Raw genomic sequence first — 11,189 nt, forward strand, 5'->3', positions numbered from 1 at the left:
TGATGAAAACAGTGGAGATGCAGTCCCTGCGTTTGAATTGAGGGAATAAACGATCTAAAACCGGCTGAGGCTTCACCTCCGGCAAGTACACAATCGACCACTACAGTGGATACTGAATGAAAACATAATAAATATTTCTGTATAATAGTGAACACAAGGAAGAAAAAAGGGAATAAAAAACAAACGATTGATGATTTGATTGATAACCCTCATCGGATTCGAAGACAACAATCCAGCTATGCACAAGACCGGCAATCTTCCGATAAAATTCAAGCCAACACCGCAGAGAAAATCAAACTAACGCCGGCGAGATTTGGGTCTCCGGTTGTTGGAGGATTTGCCAAACACTCCACAGAAGCCGCAGGCAGAGACTTTCGGCGACGGCGGGTCGACAGCCGGGGAGACTATTCCGGTGCGCCAGCCTTTGCCTCCTCCGTTCGACCGGCTGCGCTCCATCATCCCAACCGACCCCACGCTGCGACTCGGCCTCAGTTCCCTAAACTCCACCTCTTCCTCCTTCTTCATTTGACTCAAATCCCCAGAGAGAAACCTGTCCTCCCACACCAACCCAGAAGAGCCCTGCCTCCTGAAAGAAACCGAAGACCTCTGCAGACCCTCCATGGCAATCCAATCCTGGGTTTTTTCTTCGATCGGCTTCTGTTCTTCAAAAGTTGCGGCTTCCCGATCAGACGCTTTCTTCCACTATCTATAAATAAAAAGCAGGGAAGAGAAGGCGACAAGAGGAGAACAACGGTATAAGCAGAGAATAGGGTCACTTCAGGGTATCTTCTTGAGGAGGAGACGACCGAAACCAGTGGCTTAAGGCTTGTTGGTATTATAATAAAATACGAATCGCCTCTGGAATGGTTCGTTTATACTGTAACCGTTGTGCGAGCCTCTTCGAAGTGTCTGGTTGCAGTCTTTGACTGGCTCGTCGGCGTTGATCAATCCTACGGTCAACAAAATGATTTTTTTCCCATTTCCCATCATTCTGACACTCATAAGCACGCCTTAATTGAGCCTTAATTAAGAAATATCCACGCTATTTCCAGCCCGTAAATGTTCATCTTCGTGGAGTTCTTCTGATCGGTCTTTCCGTATCTGCTAAGCTTCCCAGATTTGGGTTTGTTTCAGTTCAAAATCTTAGCAAAAAATCGTAAATCATAGTGGTAGACTTATGTATTTTTTCTATCCAAGAAAGAAGAAAGAAAGAAGAGATGAATGAGTGAAAGGAGAAGGAGAAAGAGAGAGTAGGAGAGGTTGGGTAAGAGAGAGGAGGGATGGAGAATTAGGTTAAGTGACGTCCTAATCCTCTCCTCAAATGTATTTATATTCATTAATGAAACAATAATTATATCATTACCATTTTCCCTAAGAAGGTAGAGAAAGGGATAAAAATCAAAGAGAAATTACATCATGCTACTATACTTTGTGCTTCACTTCTAACAAATACTATTAAACTTCAACATAGAAGGGTTCTCGGATGTAGATTGGGCCAGATCCCCGGATGATAGAAAGTCCATTTCTGGGTACTATACAATGGTTGGAAGAAACTTGGTTACAAAGCGAACCAAGAAACATAACGTGGTAGTACGGTTCCATGCAGAAGTAGAAATATAGAGTCATGACGCATACATTCATTGAGCTTCTATAGATCAAATCCTTTCTCATAGAATTAGGAGTCTATAAAGGATATTTTATGGACCTACATTGCGATAATCAAAGTGCTATCCATATCACTTTGAATTTGGTCTTCCATGAAAGAACAAAACATATTGAGGTGGATTGTCACTTTATATAGGAAAAAATCCAAGCCGACATCTTAGCCCTCAGACATATCTAATCACAAAGGACAAGTTGCAAACATCCTTACAAAGCCAGTCACTCATAAGATCTTATCCACTATTTGCAGCAAGTTGGACATTTATGATGTTTTCTTACCCCCAGTTTGAAGGAGAGTGTTAGAAGATGGGCTAAAACCCATATGACCGAGGACAAGACCCATACGTCCAAGAGAGGTGGCATGGTGGTAAATAAGAAGTTATCTCATAAAAATGACACAAAGATATAATTTATCAAATAGAATATGTCTACTTATGTCTTTTTTTGTGTAAAACTTATAGCCCTAAGAGCATTATAGACATTGTAACATCCTCTCAATAATTATAAATAGAGGCCCTTGACTTTCTCTCAATTCGTCCAAGCTCTCTCTTAAGTGCAACATAGTATTTTTATCTTTTGAATAAAAGGATTAAAGAAAGAGGAGACACGTAGGTCTTATCAAATGACACTGATTTCTCATTTTTCTCTCACAATCTTCTTCTTCTTCTCTTCGCATCTTGTTCTTCTTGTTTAACTTTTTACACTTTCTGCTAGTCTTCTCCTGTCCTCACCTCTGCAAGAGCACTTAAGATGGGTTTGTTTTTTCTTTAAATGTAAGGTTTTAAGTGTAGAATTGTATTTTCTTTATAAGAACAAGGAAGCACGTAGATCTAATCAAATGAGCCCGATTTCTCATTCTTCTCTCATCAGGAGGAAGACAATAGACCTGCCCTATATCAATATGCCTGCCTTAACCAATTCTTATTATCTAAGGAGGTTTGAGTACTTTAGGGCAAGTCAAGTCCAACCCAGGGACCCGATCCACTTCTCTAAAATTCGGGTCAGCCTAGTCGAATCATGAACCAACCCAATGATTCGAGAAACTATAAATAATTTTGTACATTGCATCCACCACTATGAAGCAGATTGGTTAGGAGTTGGTCCTCGCCTAAAACTGCACAAACATTGTAAAGCAATAGTTTTATAGGTCTTGTTGCATGCAGAACACACCAATACTGAGTGAACAAAGGGTTTTGATGGCTGGTTGTTTCCTGCCATGAAACAAATATGGCAAGCCATATGGAATTTCATGAGCTCCCATCACCAGCCAGTGTTAATGAGAAGACTCAGGGCAGGGATCAAGCTATCAAAGAGGGAAAAAAGCAACAAAAGCAGGCACTCAACTAGATGATACTTCCATATGGTAAACAAATTTGACAAGAACCCATTATGTTATAAAATTCATACTTGTAAGTAGTTTCCATGCCACAAACTATTTAATGATCTACATGTCCATATTTTCGACTGGCAATCGTTTCAATCTCTCTTGTTTTGAGCCCCTCAAACTGTCAATAAACCATGGATTTTTTTTAGCTAAAATACTTTACAATGACAAAGTTTTGTGTAGCCAGACAAATTTCAGTCACAGATTGGGCAGCCTGACAATCATAAAAAGTGCTCATTTCCTCTCGTACAACTCTTAGCTCCGAAGGGCATCCTAATTCGCACATGCCAAGGATCTAAGTGTGGAAGCTGTCACATTTTTCTTATAACCCATGCAAAGCTGGGGTTCAGCAAATCATTTTCGAGACATTAGGCTGATCTAGTTGAGAAACAAAACTTGCAATTATTTCAATTTGGAGCAAGTCAATATTCACTGAACGAACAAGGATGAGGAAAAGTAATTACCTTCTTTGTCTACTAGTAGAGGCTCCTCTTGATCCTGACCCTTCAGCAACACAAGCTTCAACTTCAGCTACCAGATGTGTCTCAAGCTTATGTCCTTTAACTGCTGTCTTTACTTTCCTCAATACCTGTTGTTTCATCACTCTCCTTTCAGCTGTGGATAAGTTTTTACATTTATCCATCCCCTTAACAAAACTTACAACTATACCCTGGAAATTACCCCCCATCTTTTCAAGTGTGACAAACTTCTCAACTACGTGTAACAAGAAGATCCGTTCCATGAACTGCTTGTTTCCCAACTGAACAAGATCCAGAAGGCAATGGGCACAGAGCTCCTTTGTCTTAACTGCTTTGCTATCAAGTGAGTGGCCTAGTCTTTCTACTAAGCCAGTTTGAAAAATACGAGCCGAAATAAGTGGCCCACCCTGTGTGAAAAGCATCTGATGTATTGTTGAATATGCCGACTCCTGCAACTCAGGTTTATTGCATTGCATCATCATGACTAGCGCATGAACAATGTCATATTCCAAAATTTTTTGAATGCATGGTTCACCTCCTGAGCAAACAAGCTTCATTAACACAAATGCAGCTTGTAACCTTACTTGATTTTGTTCATGGGAAGCATATTGCAAAAGCACTGATAATCTTTCCACCAATGGGCTTTGCAGGATCTTATCTCGGATTGCAGGCTCGCCTGCTCTCTCCATTATAGGAATGAGCTCCTGCATGGCTTCTAAACAACTCTCGTTATCTCTTTCAACTATCTTGTGCACAAGATCTTCAAAAGATTGGAGTTTCAGTGAGAATGGGATGTTTCTCTCAGGTAAAACAAACCTCTCCAGGGTAAACCTTGCATGCCAGGGCAGAAGACTGATTGTCCCAGCTCGAAAATGTCCATCAGCAACTGAGCCACCCAATTCATAAAGTGTCTTCAGCATGATCATTGCATGGTGCTGGGACACGTCAGATCCCACCTCAAGGAGTCTGACAAGCTTCTTATCAACACCAGAACTATACATTTTCTCCACAGCTTTTGATTTTCCAGCCTTGGTCAAAGACATCAGCGTCATGAAGACACTCTCATGCCATTCCTCTGAATTAGGCACCAGTAAATCTGCCAATCGGTTTATGGGCACACTCATAAGAATTTTGTCCACGGTTTCAGGGCTTCCACATTCTGATAACCTAGCAAGAACAGCAGAGACATTGGTTTCAATTACTGGATCTTCAGATGCCTCCAGTACAGCCGTTAGCTTGTCTATCCCACCCATATTCTCAAGAGGTAGAACATATTCACAATAGTCATTTCTACTAAATATGTTACTAATGGCCTTAGCAGCTGAAGCAATAATATCTGGTGATCCCATTGAAATCAGACGTACAATTCTGGGACCTAGTATATTTCTGAAACTTGCACTGCTAGCCTCTAGTTCGGGAATGGATTTACTAGCCATGAGAGCATGGTCAATGGCTTCTAAGGTAATTGCCACCTGTTTCTGTTCTAATTCATCTAGGAAAAATTTCATCTTCTGTTCAGCAATTGCTGTAACTGTATTCTTGCCAAACACAAAGAGCCATGGAGCAACAGATGCAGAGCATTCAGCAGAAGCCTCAATGAGCAGGATATTGATGGCATCATTTACTTTGGTATTTAAATAGAGCGAGACCATGTCATGGACATGGTACATAGGATATGACTCAGTTTTGATCAATAGAGAGCCTTCAACAAGCTTACAGATTACAAGAGGAAACATATCGTCTTGACCTAGGACCACCCAAAGAGCTTCTAGACAAGCTTCAGGAACAGCTTCCACCCATGAGATTGCTGCAAGAACTATAAAGAGCCTTCTTGAGTCTTCAGGCATGGCCTCCAAACTGAATTCAAAGGACCCAAAGACAGTTTCAGTTCCTTTCTCATTCACATAGGAGACGGGGCCTCGCGCACATGTAGCATACGTAGTAAGGTTGGAGATGGCCTTTATCCACTTATCAGGACTGGTCTCTTTCCTGAGGGCCCTACCCATGACAGCGACTGTGAGAGGATGGTGGCCGCAGCTTTCTAATAATGTCTCTGCAACACTCTGTAGGATAAAAAGTACAAGGGTGTCAGTAATTCTTGGAGAGAGGTTGATAACCCATAATCTATCTGAAAGATTGTAAGTGAAGTTCAAGACACTGTAAAAATGTGGAAGATATACCAATGGATAGTTAGGTTAAAGAGAGAGAATCAGAGAGACAGGAATGTGAATAAAAAGTAACAGAATATTTTTCTTACATCTATTGAAAGGTTTCATAATTTGGCTATCCTACAAGGAAGATCTAAGGCAATTTGAGCAGTTTGCAGCACAAAAAAGAAAAACATCCACATTCTTTATTAGAATATCTGAATTGGCATTGTATTAAAGACTTCAATTTTCTTCTAACTTTCTTCAGCCAGTGACTATCTTTTGTCAACTTGTTAGACACTGATGGCAAAGATTAGCATGACATCACCCACATGGGTAACATCTAGTACTAAGTTTCCATAAAGAAGTAGAAAAATATAGATTAGTTAATGCTTGCATGTCATCAAGAAATTTATATATGCGATGAAATTCTAAAAATCATATGCCTATAAGTATATTTTGCTACTCCACCCTTTGGATATCACCATACTGTTAATGAAGCATGTCAGCCAGAAAGTTACAATGAAAAGAGAATTAGAAAAATCACTTGCCTACAAGTTCCACTTGTCATATTTTCAAGTAGGCCTGTATTATTGTACCACTTTCCAGAGAGTTCATAGAGAACCTCTCCTTCCAGTGTAGAGCAATGCACACAAATAACTAGTCATAAGTCATTTTTTTTTCTGACATATGCACACTGCACACAATACACCTAGAAAACCATCTTGTGGGTATAGAGTCAAAGGCCCAATCTATAATTTTATGTAATTCTATTTTTTAGGAAACAAAATCAAGCATTAAGAAAAAAAGAAGAAGAAGAAGGTCAATGCTATCTGTAGATTAAATTAACTCAAAATTGAAAGTGAAAACCACAAATTTTAGGAGCATCATGCCACCAGCAGTCATGCTTTATGTATGGGTGCATATATCACTAAAATTTCAGAGTAACTAGGAAGACAAGCAAATATCACAAACTTTGTTATGACCCTAGATTAAAATGTCTAGAGAGGCCATGTCAGCCTCGAGAGATAGGTAGAGCCCAATAGGATCAAGACTTAAAAAGAGATTCATACAATAATATTCAAGTCAAGTAAGAGAGTCCAAGATGGAGTAGATCGCCAACAAAAAGGAGAAGACAAGTGGCGTCAATCAAGAGGGGCAAAACTGTAAAAAATACCATAAAGAAGTGGCACCAACTATGCAGGGCTAGAAGAGTCAAGGAACTCATCAGGGACAGAAATATCCAGAGAAAACTTCAGAAAGGGGCACCAACTGGGGGTAAAAATGTTAGAAAAAGAAGATTTTGGAGACAAAAAACTCTTAATCTCATGTAGAAAAAAGAGTAGCTTCAGTCCTCAATCTATAAATTTAAAGCTCAATGAGCCTTGTGATCATTCAATTTCAATAAAAAACCTCTTTACCTAGCTTCGGCTAACCCCTATCAGCTTCAGCAAACCCTTAGACGTTTGACCAATGAAAAAAAGGTCTCTAGGTGGCTAACCCCAATTCGAGGGTCTCTATCGACATATCAAGTCTCGCCAACTCAAGCACTGTCCAAGGAAGATGGCCCTTGGCGAAGGCACGAGTCCTTAGCACTACTCTTTGCCCTAGTTGCCCTCTATGCTATCCACCCAAAGAGAAGATCCCTCTGGCAAAAATATTTATCTTTGGTTCTACTTTCCAACCATTCCATTACTTATAGTCCTTTTTATTCATTACCTTAGGCACCCTTCCCCTCCAATAGTCCGACTAACCCTCGGGCAGCACCTAGACCTCCCCATTCATTCATGAGTTTTCCCATAACTAGCGAGCCATCCTACCCAAACCATACTCTAATTAACCATTAGACTACATTTATCCATTCATCTCTTATCAACCCTTGCACATCCTACCTTCTCTAACCTCTCCCCACATCCTCTACCCCAAACCCAAGAAATCCACATTAATCCCCTCTTTGCCAATCTACCTTAACCCAACCATAAAATTCTAACCTAATCCTACCCACCCAACCTGAGTTATGTAGATCCATCTTTCCGCACTTCAAAATAAAGTTAAGAGTCTCCAACCTATTTCTCTAGCCTCTAAAGCTCTAGCAAGAAACCAAGATTGTAACAAACTTAAAATCCAATCTCACTACTTGAGTAATTAAGATAGACAAAAATATTCATGCATATTGTGGAGCTCTTCATCTAGATTTCAAGAATCTTATGACCTAGGGACACATTATAACAAGTATACTTCATTGTAGAATTGAACATGATCAATATGACCATATACCAAAATATTTTAAGAAAATGAATTGTCCTCATGATGTCAAATTCATGCAGAGCAGTTCCGCTATGGTACTTGACAAATTACAATCTGCAGTTTAAAGAATTCTCTCAGTTATTGCGTTAGATAATATAAATATAAAGCATGCTTAGGAGCCAACCCTACTCAAATTCATATTGAAAACACATTTTATTACTTTTAATCAGCCTATCATACTATGGGTTTCCATAACCAATACACCTAATTTTTATTCTTATCTTCTTTGAAATATCTTAAAGAACCATATCCAAGAAACTGGTTACAAATTCCAGCATCCATGAAAAAAAACAGTTTAGACTTCATACATATCCCAAAGGTGCAAGAAAAGGAAAACAGAAATAACATTGAATTAGCAGATAAAAGGGGAGAACGAGAATAATTATTCCATACCGGCAGCTCGATGTAACTAAGCAAACTGTGATATAGAAGAATTGCCCTGCTTATCTCCCTAATGTCCTCTTTGCATATTTCCACTTTCTCCGCCTCAGTAATTTCGTAAACTGCTTCATTTCTTGTAGTAACCAAATACCTGCAATCATTGTCATAAAGTTTTGCAAATCTTTCGACGATATCTTGCTCCCAAACATCATCGAGCACTATTAAAATGCTTTTCCCAATCAAAGCCTCTTGAAGTAAGCAACATACATCTTCAAGATCTATACCTGAATCATCCCCTGTTTTCTTTCTAAAACCAATTTGCACAAGGAACCTATATAACTTCTTCGCTAATCGTTTGTGATATTCAGTTTTGCCATTACATGCTGCCCTGCTACACCACTGTCCAAATCCTAATTCAACTGCTCCATGAATAAACTTTCTGGGTGGGTCTGATGCTACTTGACGAGCCAAACATGACTTTCCAATACCCGATAGACCAACAATTAGAACCACACGGTGTGATTCATCTTGTTCTAATAAACTTTTCACATAGTGGCACTTATTTGAAGTTGGATACCCTTTTTCTATATTGATTCTTAGCAAAACGGGCAGACTTTTTGCTGTAGATTCTATAACTTTTTCAACATCCACAAACATTTTTTGTACTTCAAGCCACCAGTTCAAGTCATTCTTCATAGACTGAACCAATTTTGAGAGGGGATCACCTACCATAGAGAGCCACACAACTTTAGCAAAATTTTTTGCCCGACTCTTAGAAACAATTTTTCTCACCTTAGTAATGTTGGGATGCAGCCTCTCAATCAGCTTATTCAGGCTTTGGATTTGTTGCTCTAGATGAGGGTTGTGAAGTTTGTTAACATGTTTTTGCTTTATCCTGTGTGATAACTTCTCAAGCTCAGATACAAATTCCTCTAAATTCCTAATTTTCATTGGAGCTTCGTCAAGGTTTCTTGAGGCTTGTTCTAATGCACCAACAGCTCCTACCATGCTAGAGACAATTTGGGTAGCCGCAGATACAACTTGCAGAGCATCCATTATTACTCATGGACAATAAATCGGCATATTGTGGGCCTGGCTATTTCACCATCGGATAACTGAACCCAAAGTAAATCGAGGCCTTATTCTTTAAGGGAGAAACGATAAATTAGCACATTCTACCGTCCATCTTAAGAATTAAAGCACAATCAGAAACCATTCTTTCTAAACCAAAACCCAAATTTTCACCAGGACTGCAATCTGAAGCCGTACGGCTCAGTGCCTCCTCAGCCAAAAATAAGAGCGACATATCAGCATCAGATGGCATCAGATCATCCACGTTAAAGTCAGGAACGTCACAGCAACGATCACCTTCTACAAGATGATTCATAACAACTGAAGCCCAAAACCCTCCATCCGGCTATCCTCTCATCATTAAATATCTGGGCACAACACTTTGAAAACCAGAAGGCGAAGTCCAACAGCCGCAAAGTATTGTGAGAATGGAAGTCCGTGACCCATTGTGTCGAAACGCGCCGAGGTATATCATGACCAAACAAACATCCACTTTCTCGGGCATCAGACTCCGGGTGTTGTGAATTCCACCCGTATCATCTAACAACTGTACGCGGTTGACAAAAGCATGTTCTTCCTGAAAGCGAATAGAAATTAAGAGACCAAAGTACAAATATTCGAATAAGTCGACTTCTAACCTCGGATGAAGACGTCCTAGGAAGCTGCAAGTGAAGATGATATAGCAAAGAGATCCTACAGAAAAAGCCTCATTTACTAAGCCAAAAGAATTATGCAAATGCAAACAGCAGAAAACGGAGGAGCCAAGAGAGAATTCACTCTGTAGCCTCAGTGCTCACAGGTCAAGTGCGCCGATCTTCTGCCTTCACTTGGCTGAACCAAGATGCAGAACGGCAAAAATGAAAATGATAAATTACGAGACGGGATCTCTGAATTATCTTGGGAAAATCTAGGAAGCGCCGATCACTCAGGGATAGGCTCCAACAGACTAAGAACGCAATGATTAAAAAAGTCAAAAGTTGACCGAATCTGTGTCATTAAGTCTGCTTGCAACCCCTAAAAAAATTTAAAATAAATAAAATAAAGAGAAAGACAAAGAAAATAAGAAAGAAAACCAAAGAAACCATGGTTGGATGCACAAGGAAAATAAAAAAAAATTAATTAATTTTTTTTAATTCAGCCAAGTTGAAAAATTATCAATGTGACTTCATTCTGTGCAGAAACTATATCTGATTTTTCAACCACAGGGCAAACTATGAAGTCCACAAAGAGGAAAATCGATCATCGATCTGGCGAGGAAATCATTATGTTTGGTGCTTCCTAGTATGTGGTAATGGTAAACAGAGATAAAGATTCCTACTATTTACTATGACTCTTAATAAATTTCCGTTTGTTCATAACAACAATAACAAAGATAAGAACAAATTTCAAAAAGTTCAAATTGCTCATACCAGAAACAATACGGAACAATGCAGAAAAATAATGTTGAGAGCATAGTTGTAGGGATCATACTGGGTTTATTAGTTAGGATAGAAGTTTCTTAACTTGGTTAGTCATTTTATCAAGAACTTACACCAAATTTTCACTCAACCTCAGAAAAAGTATGTGGGCCTCCACCCAAATCATTTTTGTGTAAGTGCCTGAAACAAGGCCGACATGTGAGGAAGAGTGTTAAACAATAGTTTTACTTGGATCAATGAGTAGAAACATTTGAGATTTATTAGTTAAGGAAGAGGCTCTCTAGTTTAGACAATCATTTTGTTATGAGCCTTGGGTAATCATTTTGTATTGGTATAAAAA

The 11,189-nt window shown here is 39.3% G+C and overlaps 2 protein-coding genes across 4 annotated transcripts; both read right to left on the reverse strand.

Annotated features, from left to right (window-relative positions):
* Positions 1 to 747, reverse strand: LOC137950027 (uncharacterized protein At1g15400). The gene has a single exon (XM_068796369.1). It carries the CDS (start codon positions 619 to 621, stop codon positions 298 to 300), a length of 324 nt encoding a protein of 107 aa, XP_068652470.1. The 5' UTR covers positions 622 to 747; the 3' UTR covers positions 1 to 297.
* Positions 748 to 988: 241 nt separating this feature from the next.
* On the reverse strand, positions 989 to 10,368 carry LOC137950026 (uncharacterized). 3 transcript variants are annotated; one of them, XM_068796365.1, is made up of 3 exons: positions 8,373 to 10,368; positions 3,511 to 5,588; positions 989 to 1,101 (listed from the first exon to the last, which is right to left on the reverse strand). In XM_068796365.1, the coding sequence occupies exons 1-3, from the start codon at positions 9,414 to 9,416 to the stop codon at positions 1,023 to 1,025; spliced, it is 3,201 nt and encodes a 1,066-aa protein (XP_068652466.1). In that variant the 5' UTR covers positions 9,417 to 10,368; the 3' UTR covers positions 989 to 1,022. The 3 variants fall into 3 exon arrangements, with proteins under 3 accessions (XP_068652466.1, XP_068652467.1, XP_068652469.1); XM_068796366.1 differs by lacking the exon at positions 989 to 1,101 and adding an exon at positions 3,054 to 3,419; XM_068796368.1 differs by lacking the exon at positions 989 to 1,101 and adding an exon at positions 3,054 to 3,424.
* Positions 10,369 to 11,189: the final 821 nt, after the last annotated feature.

The sequence above is a fragment of the Aristolochia californica genome, unplaced genomic scaffold, assembly GCF_029961685.1.
Source record: "Aristolochia californica isolate CCGP_79_NKW_82.1479 unplaced genomic scaffold, dmAriCali1.0.hap1 SCAF_14, whole genome shotgun sequence".
In the NCBI taxonomy this organism is placed as follows: Eukaryota; Viridiplantae; Streptophyta; class Magnoliopsida; order Piperales; family Aristolochiaceae; genus Aristolochia; species Aristolochia californica.